General features: G+C 36.3%; 1 protein-coding gene across 1 annotated transcript in view; it reads right to left on the reverse strand.

Moving 5' to 3' along the window:
- LOC121730379 (tyrosine-protein kinase Dnt) overlaps nucleotides 1-14,215 on the reverse strand; it is a 66,048-nt gene extending 51,833 nt beyond the window's left edge. Inside the window, exon 1 of the mRNA XM_042119397.1 lies at nucleotides 14,107-14,215. Within this exon, the coding sequence (XP_041975331.1) occupies nucleotides 14,107-14,215 (109 nt within the window). The remainder of the gene's footprint in view (nucleotides 1-14,106) is intronic.
- Nucleotides 14,216-17,909: the final 3,694 nt, after the last annotated feature.

A 17,909-nucleotide genomic window follows, 5' to 3' on the forward strand; every position in this document is an offset into this window, starting at 1 on the left:
TTTTGTATATCTGTGGCATTATCTGGCAAATATTATGCAGCCTGTGCTGTAAAAGCATCACCTTTTACAACATTTATGAAATGGTGGCAGCCCTAGAGAACAAATGGAAATTATCAGGCGTTATCATTTTTGGCTCCACTGGGAGACTTGATATATTACGAGTAATATATCGCTTGTAATTTATCGCGTTAATTGTCGAGTTATTACTGTAATAACAGATACTTTTGATAACAGATTTCGTTTCGCTCTTTGTGCAATGCAATATTTTGTTTTCTCCATTCGAAAAACGTAGTGGGCCAAAAATGGTTATTATTTTTATAACTTTATTACTTCTACATGTCTTCGCCCCGCGAACCTGCAACTTCGTGAATAACAGAGAAATCACACGGGGATCGTGCATTTTACACCGGTTGACACTTGTATTTCCCCTTAGTCTATTATAACGACAACAGTCTAGTAGTATCTGAGCTTTTTCAACGCAATCATAAAAATAATTTTACTACTAATCTGTCGTTATCTATATATATAAAAATCAATTGCTGTTCGTTAGTCTCGCTAAAACTCGAGAATGGCTGAACGGATTTATCTTATCTTGGTCTTGAATTATTCGTGGAGGTCTAGGGAAGGTTTAAAAGGTGAGAAAAATTCGAATAATTGCCGGGAAAATCCTCAAAACAGCATTTTTCTATTTCCCATACAAACGTTTTCTAAATAAATGGAGAGTCAATTTGTAATTTATTACCGCTGCATAAAGTTCAAATTCGCGTGCGCGTTGGAGGACCTAATATCGCGTTCTGAAACTCAACAAAAGTGAAAGTGAATCGCGAACGCGACAAAATTGCATAGTCTCAAAATACATAGTACATAAATAAACACAATTTTAGCTAACTTCAGTTGTTACTCTGTCCGATTATTTTTTTATTTTAGCTAACTTAAGTTGTTACTCTGTCCGATTATTTTTTTAATAAGACTATATAGAAATCGAAAGATAAATATATATATATATATATATATATATATATAAAAATCAATTGCTGTTCGTTAGTCTCGCTAAAACTCGAGAACGGCTGAACGGATTTATCTTATCTTGGCCAATTTTGATGAAATTTTTTGTGTGTGTTCGTGGAGATTCGAGAATGGTTTAGATTTACAGTTTGGTCTACTGGAAAATGTTTTTTCAATTAATTTCTTATTTATAAGGAGTTGTTGATTTTGGAATGTTTTACATTAGATCCGGCGGACGGCGCTATCATCGCATTCAATATTATTCTATTTCAATTTTAGTTTGTCCTGACAGATGGTGCTACGATTAATTTGAAAAAAATTTTGAAATCAATTCATGTGCTGATTAAAATATTAAATAAATAACACATAGGCTACAATTTTAACCGACTTTCAAAATGGGGGAGGTGTTATGTTCGTTTTCTTATATTCAACGATTACTCCGCCGTTGGTTAACCGATTTTCAAAATTTTTCTTTTGGTATATAGGGTATCATCCCATTTTGGTATTATATTCAGAAAAGTGATGATCTGATGAAGGATCCATAAGTAATCGAGGGAACTCCTCAAAACTTATAGGGAAACATATGGTGACTTCGGTTTCGTGAGAAGTATTCTAAACATATGCTACCAACAAGTAAGATTTTGCACCGAGATATACCTGGTATACTGTGGTTCGGAAGGTGCTGAGAGAACTCCTGATTCTTTATAGATACAAGTTTGGGAGTTTCGGCGTTGTTTTAAGAACAGAAAGCATATGCTACTATGAAAATTACATTCTTCATCATCATCATCATCATCATCACTACCATATCATAGTCTTTTAGATCGAGACTCGAGTTTGTCAAGCGATAATTAAAAAAAATCTATATCTACCTAATATTATAAACCTGAAGAGTATGTTTGCTTGAACGCGTCAATCTCAGAAACTACAGGTCCGATTTAAAAACTTATCTCAGTGTTAGATAGATCATTTATCGAGTAAGACTCATCATTTATCGAGAAGGTTATATTATATTATTACTCTAAGACTAATATGACAGAAGAAACTCAGGAAAATGTGGGAAAAACGGGGGAAATATTTTTTATGGGAAAATGTACCTACGGATTCTGTAAAATTTCTAATTTACGCGGGCGAAGCCGCGCGGGACATCTAGTTATAATATATAATAGCATAGTTATAAAAGAATCATGGCCAAATTTGTATAGGAGTTGGACTCGACTTTTATTTTTGATGTCCCAAAATAAACTATAGTTAGATTTGGTTGTTCTTATGCTCTAAACATAATTCCGTTTGAGAATTATGTCTAAATAGCCACGATTTTTTATAATAATTAATAACGTTTACAATTATTTTGAGGTTAGACTTAAGAACTACCTTTTTCCCGACTGCGGTGTGGCCTACAAGTGTATATTCGGCGATCTCGTTTCTAATTATTTCAATTTTTCCTAGAGTATTACCCAAATAATAGAACGAATGCGAATGATCGCCGGCTGTAAGAACATAACGAAACTAAAATATATTGATCTTTTTTTGTGGCTATTTATAGACACATTTCTAATGATTTTCGATGCCTTAAAATATTAGGGAATTTTTGCTACTAATAGCATATCGGGACGCCACCGCCCACCTGGTACGATTTGGCCATTGTTCTTTTATACTTAACGTCAATTATCAAATCATTATAATAACAAAACGTATTTAATAACCGCTATATGCGCGCTATTCTGCAGGCAGAACAAACTGCCGCCAACAAAACAAATCTCTACACAAAATCTCTGCGTTTCGTGGGATGGGCAAATTTTAATAATCGCGTCGTTTGCACAGGTCATGCGGCAGATGTCGCTTCCAACAAAAATCCCATTGTGTGTTTTTGGTCTAGACGTCGTTTATTAACGAACTTAATTAGTTTCCGCGCTATCTTCCTGATTATCTTCCGTGTGTAAACATCCCTGAATGAAATTGCCATTTTGATGGAGAGTGAAAAGAAAATAAACCGTCATTTTGTGTATAAAGTCTGTCACATTGTCCATGGAAAGTTTTTCTCTATGCTAGAATAGATAAAGTGACAGATTAACTATGAGGTTTATTTGTTAGTTAGTAGTTGGTACCTAAAAACCGTCAGTGTTTCTATTGTTTTGACTGTGACCGCTCGAACTTTTTTTTTGCATGTTTTGCAGTTAATGCTTTTTAGCAGTTTTCAAGTAATATGTTTTTTGGATAAGTTAAAAAACATTAAACTCTCATCAGGGTACTTTAACCTGATAGAAAATGCATTAAGTAGAAGAAAGGTAGACCGCCGGCGTGGCGTGATAGAGGAAGGAATCACCCTCTGTAAAAAATAATAATTTTAAGGTATGTCCGCTGTTTCGTTCCGGGAGTGCAAAAACGATTTTTTAATCGACTTACAAAAAGAAGGAGGTGTCTCAATTCTACCGATAAATACGTCTTAAATATGTTACTGTTTCTTTATAGTATTCTTTAAAAGTCTAGCCTAAAATAATGTCACTAATAAACTCGTTAATAATGTAGGTGTTAATGGCGTTTTAATTTCTTCCTCACACGTTCATAACCATCAATTACTTAAGGTATAATCAATTTTATTAAATCCAATTACTAATGGATACATAGATCGAAGAAAATATTAGATACGGCGACTTAGAAGAATATTTTTATTTGTTGCACACATTATTTCACATTTTTAATTTTAATCAATTATTATGCCATTCTCGTTATACAATGTGTAACAAAAATAAGTGATAATACTTTAGGGTGTGTACGTGTTCCTTGTAGAGAGTTCACTGTGAAAGTAGCAGCGCTGAAAGATGATTTTTTTTTCACTTTTGTATGTGCAAGGGCCCGCCGCCCGAGTATACGAGTTTCCCCATACAAAAGTAAAAAAAAAATTGGTTTTCCAGCGCTGCTACTTTCACAGTGAACTCTCTACAAGGAACACGTACACACCCTAAAGTATTATCACTTTTTTTATGAAATAAGGGGGCAAACGAGCAAACGGGTCACCTGATGGAAAGCAACTTCCGTCGCCCATGGACGCTCGCAGCTTCAGAAGAGCTGCAAGTGCGTTGCCGGCCTTTTAAGAGGGAATAGGAGAAGGGAAGGGAATAGGGTAGGGTAGGGAAGGGGATAGAGTAGGGGATTGGGCCTCCGGTAAACTCACTCACTCGGCGAAACACAGCGCAAGCGCTGTTTCACGCCGGTTTTCTGTGGGAACGTGTTTCTCCGGTCGAGCCGGCCCATTCGTGCCGAAGCATGGCTCTCCCACGTATCTTAATTTTGTTACAACCTGTATTTAGCTTATTATAAAACTGGATGATCCGTTGCCCCAAGTCGTTTATCGCGTGGTAACCATCAAGTTTTCCGGGATATAGAGTATCCTATGTCCTTTTCTCACTCAAAGCATCCCCATACCACACAGCAAAAATCGGTTCGCAACACAGACAGACATACTATTGCATTCATAATACTATTAGTACGGAGGTTGAACGCCTCCGTGGTCTAGTGGTTAGAACGTCGCTCTCGACTCCGGAGGTCGTGGGTTCGAATCCCGCGTTGGAAACATGTTATTTCCAAGTTTGGTTAGGACAATGCAGGCTGATCACCTGATTGTCTGACAAGTAAGATGATCCATGCGTCGGATGGGCATGTAAAAAGTCGGTCCTGCGCCTGATCTCTCGCCAGTCGTGTCGGTCTTCCGTCCCACTTGGTTATGAGAGTAAAAGGAATAAAGAGTGCTCTTGTGTACTGCGCACACACTTGGGCACTATAAAATTACTCCTGCGTACCTGGCCTGGTTTCAATGAAACCGGCCACCGTCACCGAAACCGGTGTGGGGAGTATTATTATAGTATGGATGTTGAACTGATGTGACGTCTACAACTTTAGCAGCTCATAGTTATTAAAACTACCGCCTAACGCGGATAGTTTTATTGATATTGCCCTCAATATGCCTCCGCGGCGAAGCTAATGCGTTTAGTTGCCCATTCTCCCCCGCCGCAACAAGTGCCCCATTATATACTTTACAAAACAGCTCCTTCAAACACCATCCATCATTTCCAAGGATATTGTTGGAAACTTAAAAGTGAGAGACGTAAGAAATTAACAGACGGTTGTTTGATTTTGGTATTGTGGTCGGTTATGGTTTTAATTTCTGATAGTTAATAAAAATTAATATTTATAATCTCATAATATTACCCGAACAAATACTTTGAAAAATATTATAATATATAGATAATTTATATAAATTAGATAGAGAAACAAATTTTGCTACGTCTTGAAGTTAGGTGGCGTATTATTTCCACACCAAAATCTTTTTGCCAGTGTATCGAGCAGCATTATACGGACGGCCTCTGTGGCTCAATGGTTAAGAGTGTGTGGCAGCTTAAGCCAGGGGTCGCGGGTTCGAATCCCGCCGACGAAACAAAAAGTTTTCAATGTCCCTGGGTCGTGGATGTGTGTTAAATATGTGTATGATATAATAAAAATCTTATATAATACATGTTTAAATAATAGTAATATTTAATATATTATTTCCGTATTCTGATAACCGTAACAGTCCTTCAGGTACATAGCACGTGGCCAGACTGACGTGGTGTGAAGTGTCCATAAAAATATAAAATAAATATTAAATATCCGAAAATTAAGCTACGATATTCTTTAACGTATTGTGCCCACCCCTCATACGATAGACAAAAAGTACAACATTATCTCCACCCCCGCACTGGCCGCGCGCGATAAGACTCCCACCAAATTGATGTTTGAACTGTCATTAATTCCCGCCCGACAGATGTCACTGTGTCTATTATTTTTGACACATACGACTGTCATTTGTCGTTGAATGATGAATTTGGCCTTAATCAAGTCTGTAATTGCCAACGGGTTAATCGTACACACCTTTGGATGACTCGGGGTTTTTATGAATTACATAATATTTGGGAAATTGTAGATAAGGATTTGCTAAACAAATGAAAATGTTGATCAGCCTCCTTCCAATTTTTGTAACCTCAATTTTGATAAGTATGTTTCTTATCCTAAAACTAATTTTTTCTCCTTTATGATTAAAACAAACCTTGTGCTGTATATGTATAGAATTGATGAAAACAACTACAGTTTTCAAATTGTTAGTTATACAAGTCTTCAAAATGTGTGAATATGTGGTCTTACTTCTTCACGCTAAAACGGCTAAATCAATTTGGATAAAATGTAGTAGGTAGTCACTTCGATAGACTTTCAGCTCCTAGATATAGGATACTGTTGCTGCGTACAAATGTACGGTTCCCTAGCCACAAACTTAGAGACGACTTCTGTGGCTCAGTTGTTGGCGCGTTGGTAGCGCAATGCCGGGGTCGCGGGTTCGAATCCCGCCGACGGAACACACGCGTGGACTACCATGGTAGACCAGGGTCACTTTTTCAGCGATATTTTTTCAGTAAAGCACGCTAGAAACTTACCATTCCAGGTAATCCTCGTTTGATAAATTTGACAAAACCTCAATACCTCCTGTAACCTGATAGTCGATACGAGTAGTCGATTGAAATTATAGATATTTAGCATCAAAAACGCTGGACTACCATAGTAGTCCGCGCGAGTATTGGTGTACTAAATTCAACCATGTATATTTTATTTAATTATTGATTTATAACGTTTTTATTGTTTATGATTGTCTATTCTATGCATTTATACTAAAATACATTTATAATAATTTGATTACAAACACAAAAATTTAATATTTTAATAAGATATTATAGTGACCTGTACAGATTGACGTCACCATATTATGACTAACCAGAAACATAGGAAATCTCACCAAATCGCAAGAATATAATTAGAAAATTAATAAAAAATTACATGTTTCACTAGTCTTAAGTATTTAATTAATCAATAAATAAATTATTTTATAGTTTTCACAATGAAAACTTAGCGCCATCAGTGCCGGTTGTCTAATTTCCTCGTCAGGCTTTTGATGTGAATTTTGAAATGGAAAATTGTGATCTAAGTTGGCTGTTGTAACTAAATAAGCGATCAAGAGTAATACAAGTGACAAATATTGACCAGTTTTGTAAACCCAGTCACACTTGTATGAAAATGAGCTAATCCGGTGAGTTCTGAAGTTAAGGGTCGTTTATTCTTAGAAAAAAATAATCAAAATATAAAAATAATTGAGTTTATAAATAGAAGAAATAACTTATAAGTATTTTATGTAGTAAAGTTCAGGAGTTTTTAAGAATCCAACACAATTTAGCCCCACTGATAAGACTATGTGGCAATGTCAACGCTGCATGTTAGCCCAAATTTGATCGCCAAGAAAGTGGTGATAGATTTTGTTAGCGGATGTCAATGGACAAGCTACATGATAGGTATTATATTTATTTATTTAAATCAGTATATTATGTTAGTCACTATTTATAATTTTAATAAGTGATTATTAATATTTTAAATATTAATAAGTAAGGTACTTGATTTTGACAATAAGTTAGATATAAATGGGCGGGAGGATTATTTGCTTCCGTTATAACTTCCTAAAATATGAGAACCACATTAATTAATATTTAGAATTATGTACTTAACTTATTCTTAGCCATTCTTAATTTTAATGTATTTCTTTATGATTTTGCTATATCTGAATTGTCAACGGAAGTTCGTTTCTTTTGTGTAAAATGGTATAAAAGCCAGCCATATTGCATTGATTGATTCATTCTGTAATTAACTTTGAGACATGTAAGGTGAAATTCTGCTCGAATAAATATCGCTCAATGTATAATTCAAGACTTTTACTATTCTCTAACAATTTGTTATTTCTGGTTTTTTTTTTTTTATGAAAGAAGGGGGCAAACGAGCAAACGGGTCACCTGATGGAAAGCAACTTCCGTCGCCCATGGACACTCGCAGCATCAGAAGAGCTGCAGGTGCGTTGCCGGCCTTTTAAGAGGGAATAGGGTAATAGGGGAGGGTAGGGATGGGAAGGGAAAGGAATAGGGGAGGATAGGAAAGGGAATTGGGCCTCCGGTAAACTCACTCACTCAGCGAAACACAGCGCAAGCGCTGTGTTTCGCTGAGTAAGTTATTCTGACCTGTAAGTAGGATCGAATCTTGAATACCATAAATCAAACAAAAGTCTAACTTATTTTATTTTCACGTAAGAAACACACATGTTTGATTTCATCAGTACAATTTTTGTCACATTTTTATATAAATTTACAATTTTTTTGATTTTTCAGTAATTTAATAATTAGTTAAGTAGTTTTTGATTATAAAAGTAAGCTAATTAATTATATTTTTGATTTTATTTGTCATTTTAATTAAATAATTATTATTATGAAAACAATTAAGATTTTTAGATGGCCTACCATGGTAGGCCACGCGAGTACTCGGGTTAAAAAAAGGGCGCGTGTACTGCAGTGTTAAATATATTATGTATGATGAATTGATGTAATAAAAATCTTAAATATATGTATAATATAAAACGATTAAATATATTTCCGTTGTCTGGTACCCGTAACACAAGTCCTTGAGGTACTTAGCACGGGGCCAGACTGACATGGTGTGAAGCGTCCATAGATATTATTATTACTAAACTAATTTCCTCGCAACGAACTATTCCTCTAAATCGTAAGCTCTAGTATTGATAGATGTAAGAGTAGCAAATTCAACAAAAACGTCCAACAACCCAGTGTGGAATTTACTTTGTAAAAGTAGGACAGTCCGGTCCTTTAACACTTTACGAGCAACTTTACGACTGCGGTTTCAGTTCGTTATTTACTGTTTACACCTACACCGCGTGTACTAAGGCTACGAATAAACTTTATATGGTTTTATCACGAGAAATTAATTTTGATTAAGCTTTTAATATTAACGTTGGTATAAAATATTTGAAAAACTGGATGTGGACTGCAACGCCGTTGCGGAGAATTTCGTTCGGAACCATACTTTTGCCGTGATAAAAACAACCCTATGTCCTTTCTCGGGCCTTAAATGTCCTATCTCCGTACCAAATTAGATCAACATTGGTTCAGTAGTTAAGTGTGAAGAGGTAACAGACAGATAGACATACTTTTACACTTATACTATTAGTAGGTAAGGAATTCATGGCAAATATTCGTAGACCTTGCTACGCAGTGCTACGCGATTTACGAAACGTTCAACAAAAAATTTCACGTTACTAGTAAAGCTTCTACAGTTAATAAAACGTTGCTAATTTTGATATCGTTGCTTAAACCAACTAGTTGTTAAATTCCAATCACAATATTCACAGCAGTTGTCGCCTTATCTGTAATAAGATCGGCTCCCCGAAGTAAGAATATGCCCCAGAGGTTCGTAATGATCAGATGTTAATTCAACCGAAATAAACCTTTTTGGTGCTCTATCAACACTAGCCAAGTAGCCACATTTGAAGCGGTGATTCTAGTATGTTTTATTGAGTGGTATTTAATTATTTCATTAAAAGACAGTAAATATTAATTTTTCTTTCAGTGCGGCCTTTTTTAAGTTATACTTTAGTAAGTTCACCTTACTAATGTCTTAATACTGTACCAGATATCATATACTTAAGAAGATAGTTATAGATTATGTCACTAATTTATATAATAGTATTCGGAAGAATCCCGGAAATAAAGTTCCGTCTCATTTTAAAAATGTGGTCAGAATGAAATCTGTGTTACCATACCCAATATCGTTAGTCGAAGCGGCAAAAATAATATTACTTTTCTAATTAAATAATAATAATAAATGGAATATGTAAGTAACTAAAAGCTTAGCCTAGTAGCTTTTAGATGACTATGCACATTGGATAACAAGCAAGGTTAATATTAATATTAAACATATATATTTTTTTTAATGAAATAAGGGGGCAAACGAGCAAACGGGTCACCTGATAGAAAGCAACTTCCGTCGCCCATAGACACTCGCAGCATCAGAAGAGCTGCAGGTGCGTTGCCGGCCTTTTAAGAGGGAATAGGGTAATAGGGGAGGGTGGGGAAGGGAATGGAAGGGAATAGGGGAGGGTAGGGAAGGGAATAGGGCAGGGGATTGGGCCTCTGGTAAACTCACTCATTCGGCGAAACACAGCGCAAGCGCTGTTTCACGCCGGTTTTCTGTGAGAACGTGGTATTTCTCCGGTCGAGCCGGCCCATTCGTGCCGAAGCATGGCACTCCCACGTGTATTATTAAAGTAATATTAAAGTAAATATTATGATTTTATTGCAAACTCATTTATTACAGAAAACCGCATCAAAAGATTTAAGTATACAACAGGCAACTTTGTTTGATACTTGTAATAATAATAATATAAGTCGCGACAAAAAAACACAATCAAAGTGTCTGGTCTATGAAAGTATTTCTAACATCGTATCAACTTATGATGGGAATATAGCAGAGGGTACATCGAATTTGTACAAATAAAAATGAGGGTAGATTGAGGGTAGATAATTACATTTTTGATCTCCGAAGACGTGGGGTGACGTCACACATGTCCTCGTATCGGAGATAAGCGGGTAATAGACGTCAAATTTACAACAGTCTATACGCGATGAGACTGAGTCATGTTACGTCCGTAGTTGTCCATACTGATATTATATAGGTAATCGCCTCCGTGGTCTAGCGGTACAGAGCGCGACTCTTGACTCGGAAGTCGTGAGTTCGATTCCTGCGTTGGAAACATATTATTTCCAAGTTTGGTTAGGACAATGGAGGCTGATCACCTGATTGTCTGACAAGTAAGATGATCCATGTGTCGGATGGGCATTGGGCATGTAAAAAGTCGGTCCTGCGCCTGATCTCTCAACGGTCGTGTCGGTCTTCCGTCCAACTGGGTTATGACAGTAAAGGAATAGAGAGTGCTCTTGAATACTGCGCAGACACTTGGGCACTATAAAATTACTCCTGCGTAGCTGGCCTGGTTTCAACGAAACCGGCTACCGTCACCGAAACCGGTGTGGGAGCTATATTAAAAACTAAATGACGCCCGCAACTCCGTTGCGCCAAAATTCCTTTATCGCGCGGAAATGTTTTTTTGAAAAAAATGTATCCTTTATCATTTCCCGGGATTTTTTTTCAAAATTTACCTGATGCCATTTTTATAAAAGGATATTTTTATGTATGATCGGTAAGCAGATTTAATCTAGACGGCCAAACGTTATTTTTGAGGTTTCGTACTTATAATTCCTGAAGTTTGATTCTCTCACTCACTCACTCGGCGAAACACAGCGCAAGCGGTGTTTCACTCCGGTTTTCTGTGAGAACGTGGTATTTCTCCGGTCGAGCCGGCCCATTCGTGCCAAAGCATGGCTCTCCCACGTATAAATTGTTTCATTGTTTTTTGTTTCATTGGTTCATTATTGCATTGATTATTGCATTGATTATCATAAACTTATTAAAAGATTAATTTTCGTGAGATTAAGAGTAGGTAAATAAGGCCGGCAACGCACCTGAAACTCTTCTGATGCTGTGAGTGGGCAACGGTACTTGCTTTTCATAAGATGACGTTTGCTCGTGTGTCCAAAATTTTACATAAAAAAATCTCGTTTGAGCCAAATCTTGCCAGATTTGCATTCGCTAATAGCAGTGGAGATTTTTAAGAATTCGTCCTGCATAAAAGTCGTTGCTGGTAAAATCGATTATCACTTTCAAAAGGCGCCTTAATAGTCGTCTCGATTTTAAACTTATTGCCGAAGCCGGGAACCGATAATGGCAGGTATCACAAAACCTCGCTAAAACTGCCGGAAAATCTCGTTCTTTGGAGCTTGTTAAAGGATATTTATCGGCAAAAGTTGCGAAAGAAAAATTCTCCTATAAAGGGTGTAACAAAAATAAGTGATAATACTTTAGGGTGTGTACGTGTTCCTTGTAGAGTGTTCACTGTGAAAGTAGCAGCGCTGAAAGACCAATTTTTTTTACTGTTGTATGGGGAAACTCGTGACGCTCGGGCACTTGCCCATACAAAAGTGAAAAAAAAATTCGTCTTTCAGCGCTGTCACTTTCACAGTGAACTCTAAAGTATTATCACTTATTTTTGTTCCACACTGTATATTATGTATGTATTCTAAATTTAATTCTAAATCGATTAATTGGATAAAGCGTGAGGACTTAAGAGCTCAACTGACTCTAAAAATCAAACATCGTCCTTCTCTCTTCACACTCACGCCCGTCTTTCATATGCCAGGTGAAAAAAGACGGCGCGGAATCATCGCCGAGTTAGTTTTACTTGAATAAAAGACGAACTATAATGATTATGAAAAAAGTGTTTTGAGCAAATTTAGGTTTTATCAATACCTTTTTAGATATTAAAAAATATTAAAGAAAAGACAGCAAACTTCGAAGATCCAAGCAAAAATGTGTCTAAAACAAGGTTTTTTGTAAAAAAGTAACTATCGAGCATTTTTTGAGTAATCGTGTTTTCGTCTTGAGCATTTAATCTTTATGAACTGAAGTTACTTGTGTCAAAAAATCAGTTTTCTAGACCTTACAGATTTTGAGATCTCGGTTAATGTATGTAGTCAAGTTAGGGTCATATGGGCTCTTAATGAGATTGAATATAATTATTTATAAGCATAAATATTATTACAAAATAGGTAATGTCTATTTGTCTGTTTGTTTATGGGCTTGGGCAAGTGTCTCATTTGCTTCTGTGGACAAGTGGGGTAGTAACATTAAAATAATATTTCGTTTCCCTTTTTACCCTCCTATGTCAGAAAAAGATTAATCTAATAAATAGTGTCTGTCCGTTACCTTATCATATCCAAACCGCTGAATCGGTTTTGCTGAAATTTGGTGTGGTTTTTTTGAGTCTCGGAAAAAGACAAAATGTACGATCCCCGCGCAATAAACCAATTTTGGCGCAACGGAGTTGCAGGTGTCGACGTCTGCATTAATATAACATAAACTATATCTAATATAAGTAATATAAACTTGTAGTTTTTTCCCTATAGAGTATTCCATAATTGTGATAAAACCAATAATCCTTTTTCTTCAGGGTCAAGTTTACCCTTAACCTTGTTGCTCCACAGGGAAAAATATATCTCTAACTCCCGACTACCCTTTACAAGTTACTAGCAAAATGGTTTATTGCTTTTGAATATTATTGAGGAATATTGCTAGCGGTTTAGTCCTACGGGAACAGTTATTTTTCGAGATGAAAACCTATGTTTAATTTGAACGAGTATTGCCGTAGTAAATTTCAGCGGTAGCGATTCTAACTATACTAATTAGTTTTTGCGAGAATATTTTTTTTTATTATTCATCTATCCATAATATTAAACAAGGTGTTATAAAACGAAGTGATAAAACTTTCGGGTGTGTATAGAGTTCGCTTTGAAAGTGGCAGCGCTGAAACAGTAACTTTTGTTTTTAAACTTTGTATGGGAAAATTCATGATGCTCGGCCACTTTTCCATACAAATCACAAAAAATGCCCTTTCGATTCTGCTAATCTGCTATCTATACAAGGACATATAAAAGCCCTAATTGCCGCACTCAGAGTGGAACATTAATTAAGTACTAAATTGTAATTAATTCAAAATTTTGACATGAGCCCCATACATTATCTGTTACGGTACTGTACGATTAACCTTAAATTTATTGAAGAGCAATAAATTTAAGGTTAATCGAAATTAAAATATGTCTGTGAGTACGGCGGTAAAGTATTGTCACTTAGTTTTGTTACACCTTGTATGCTATGTCAATTTATTATTATCGGTCGAATTACAAATATTATACCTAATAGTAGTACATAATATCTATTTTGCACTTAAAAGGTATTTATTTACTCGTATTTTAAAAATTATCAAAAAGACGCGTGATAAGTACGCTACATCTACGAAACGTTATAAGTTATAACCTACTTGTTTTCACATATTTTGTTGAGTACCTAAGTAATAATTTGATAATATTATAGTCAGTTATTTAGAACTTTGTTCAATAAATAAGGTTTCTCCATACTCACTCCATACCAAATAATCACTCCATAGCTATGTACGTTAAGTAGTCGTTATACCAAATAATCACTCCAAAGCTTTAGCGATGGCACCTGTTCTAAAGACCCAGGTTCGCTCAGCGACGAACTCATCAATATTCAAATTAAACAAAATCAACTCACCTAGCAATTTCATTACTTCTGCCTGGCTGATCAGCACATTGAGATGGCCGGTTGCCAATGGCAACGCGAGCCAAAGCGCCCAAGCGATAACAACTCTTCTGGACGCCATTGCTAACCGTTCGATCATTTGAATTTCACCTTCAAGTACATTTTCACAAACACTCAAAGTCTATGTTGTATCCATGTTTTTGTGTAAAGCATAAATTATTTTACATGTATTTTTAGTTTTTAAAAAGTACGGAGATTTGAAAATTAAGTAAAAACGTTTATAAAATTCCTAACTGAAGTCACAAATAAATCAAAGCCTGTTCTGGTTTCGATAAAAAAATAAATAAACGTCAATTAAAAAACGAACGCTTTCGCGCGTACTTTCGAATTCGGAACTCGCGTTGGCGGGAAACACGCGTCGTCTTCCGCGACGCCGCGCCGCACTGCCGTCCGTGCGACTACGGCCAACAAGTTACTAACTGACATGCGCACTCCCTAACCCTCTCACATAAACTAGAACTGATAATAACCTTAAAAACTTGCAAATGGCTTAAACACGTGTTACATCCTTCCTCCATTTTCCAGCATCCGGAGAGCTATGTTTTTTAAATTAATTTATCACTTTGGATTTTTGAATTGTGTTACTTGGTAATAATATTGTAAAAGTAATTCTTTTCATCGTGTACATTAAATCTCATTAAATGCAACGAAAACAGAGGGATATTATTAGTTTGACGTCTCCGTCTGTCTGTCGTCTGTTTGCATGTCTGACTTCAGACTGACATCGTAGAATCCGAACGAATGGGCCGATTTTGATCATCTTTTTTTTTGCAAAAAAACTTGGGGTCGGCTCTCATAGCTTTAAATCGTGTTCTGGTAAAATTGGTAATATGAATAAAACCATCTTACTTATTCTGTAAGATAGTAATTTTTTTTATTTTTTTTTCTTACGTCCGTGCTAACGACATACTATTTTCTGCATTTATGAATTTATATATTTCAGCCTACTAACTTTGCGAGCCATTGATAGTATATTCGACTGTATTCTGTACGTCTATGGTGGTGGTCGGATAGTGTGAATCGCAATTAAAATCCAGACATACTTCAAAAGCCGGAATATTTTGGCCGACATGCAGTTTCGACTTTCGACGAATACACGATTGCTTTTTAATTTGTTGGCTGTCTGTCCAGAATACTATTTTAAATGTTAGCGCGGTTAAAGTGATCGTAGTTTTATATGATACGATGTCAAAAACAATTTCGCTTAGTTTTTAAAAAACATGTTTTTTGTATAATTTAAAATACTTTCCCCTAAGTTTTATAGGATTGCTATTAATATGCTTGGTAAAAAAACTGTCGTAACACATAAATTTTAGCCTATCTGCTATCTTAGTCCTATATTCTCTCTGCATCAGCAGATCTGCTTAGAAATAAGCAGATCCTTTGTATCGTCTTACTGTGTAAATCCATATTTTGTAAATGTTACTTGTGCACAATAAATTACAAATAAATAGTTAATTAAATAATTATACACTCTCCTTGCACTTATTCCACTTTATTTTTATAGATTTATTACAAAATTATTATATACACGACCGGTTTCGAAAAAATCATCATCAGGTGTCAAAACAAATAAAACAAATAAATAGAACTTATTTCGGTATCATACCAAATTTCATCAATATCGTTTCAGGGATTTTAGGCCGTGAAGAGGTCAAAGACTGACCATTTCGTATAAAGATACCTGGAGTCCCGGAAAAGAATAGGCATTAGTCAACAGAGATAATTCTAAACTAGATCAACTGGAGTACGTTACGAACGTATACGTCGGAGAGCCATGCTTCGGCACGAATGGGCCGGCTCGACCGGAGAAATACCACGTTCTTACAGAAAACCGGCGTGAAACAGCGCTTGCGCTGTGTTTCGCCGAGTGAGTGAGTTTACCGGAGGCCCAATCCCCTACCCTATTCCCTGCCCTACCCTCCCCTATTCCCTTCCCTTCCCATCCTTACCCTCCCCTATTACCCTGTTCCCTCTTAAAAGGCCGGCAACGCACTTGCAGCTCTTCTGATGCTGCGAGTGTCCATGGGCGACGGAAGTTGCTTTCCATCAGGTGACCCGTTTGCTCATTTGCCCCCTTATTTCATTAAAAAAAAAGAACATTTTTTATCCCGGAAGGTATGCCAGTTTATGCGATAAAAAGTTGCAGACAAGATCTAGTAAAAATATAATTTAGGAGAAAAAGTATGACAAATAAAATAATTCGCTTATCTTTGCACTAAGCAGTAAGCTATCTCGAAATAAACTGCAGTTTGTTACGAGTTCCGTAGAAAGTTGTGTAGTTCTTTCATTGAGCGTCAAAACTTTCTGTTTAGTGCTTCGGCTACGCTTCGGTGTGAAATTTATAAACGAACGTTTTCAGAATTCCTAATACGAGTATAATAGACGAACTGCATCGGTCGTACTATCTTTGCACAATGCGGAGACTTGCGTGCGTCTGTTACCTAATAGCTATGTCCACCCTATGCAATTTCATCTTCAATTTTCGTCATCATCTTTTTTTAACTTTCGTTTGGCATATTCAATAATTGAATACGTCAAAATCCACGCGTTTTGGAAAGAAAAGTGTCATAGCGTCGCGGGCATGCCTCACGTGCGATGTTGACTGCGCTATAACGCATGCCCTTGATGAACAAAAAAAGGCACAGTGTGGACAAAGCTCACGCTTTGACTGTAAAAAATTATTTAGATAGCTAAAGATATACTTTTAGTTTCGGGTATAGTTGGTGAAAAATGTACGGTTCCCGCGTGATTGCTGTGCCAACCCCTGAAGTATCTCGTAGCAAAATAAAGCAATAATAATATTATAGTAGTTTCGGTAAGGAAAAGAAAGTGTTGAATTGAATGAAACACACTGTGCCGAAGTTCCGCGGCGGTAATTCTGCATGATTATGTCAGCAATGTCAAACGCATACAATACGCGAGTTACGACGGAATTTCGGCATGGTGCGTCATCGGTAATTTAAAATACATTGCAGGCGGAATCAAGCCGAACTTCCGCCGCGGAAATCAGGCATAGTGTCAGACAGTCAACTAGATGAACCCGCAAAATTCATTTATCGCACGAGAACCGTACACTTTTTTGGGATAAAAAGTATCCTACGTCCTTTTCCGGGACTTAAAGTATCTCCATACCAAATTTCAGCAAAATCGGTTGAGCGGTTTGGGCGTGAAGAGGTAACAGACAGACACACTTTCGCATTTATAGTATTAGCATAGAAGTACGGATCTACTAGTCCGTTTATTAACGTATATATTATAAAGTAAACGTGTTAAAAATTGAAAGGCTTTCTATGGCGCAAAGGGAATTAATTGAGTTTGTCTCGAGGGGTGGCTGCATTAGGCCGGCCTCCCTGTAGGCCCACCGTTTATTGAATTTTACTCCTTTAAATATACTCATTAATATCCGAGATTACATTAAAAGGTTAATGAACTACATTATCCTGAATTAAGGTGCAATTCTGTAACTCAAATTCGTTTTGTTGAGTTTTTTATACGCTTTATATTTTATACGTAGCTTATGAGTGTCTTATGCCCTGCAGCAGTTTGATGGTGTTACTCCCGTCAAAATTTACCTCAGAGATTAACCTTAAAAGAATAAAAATATAATTAACTAGGTAGACTTGCTTTTGCTAACTATGAAAAATATCTCCAATCAGATTTAGTACGACAAAATTCAGAAGTCGCTCGTTTACTGTATGTATTAAAGCATAATATTAAATTTAAACAAAACGAATGTTGTAAAAAACAGACTC

The sequence above is a fragment of the Aricia agestis genome, chromosome 9 (genome assembly GCF_905147365.1).
Source record: "Aricia agestis chromosome 9, ilAriAges1.1, whole genome shotgun sequence".
Lineage (NCBI taxonomy): Eukaryota > Metazoa > Arthropoda > Insecta > Lepidoptera > Lycaenidae > Aricia > Aricia agestis.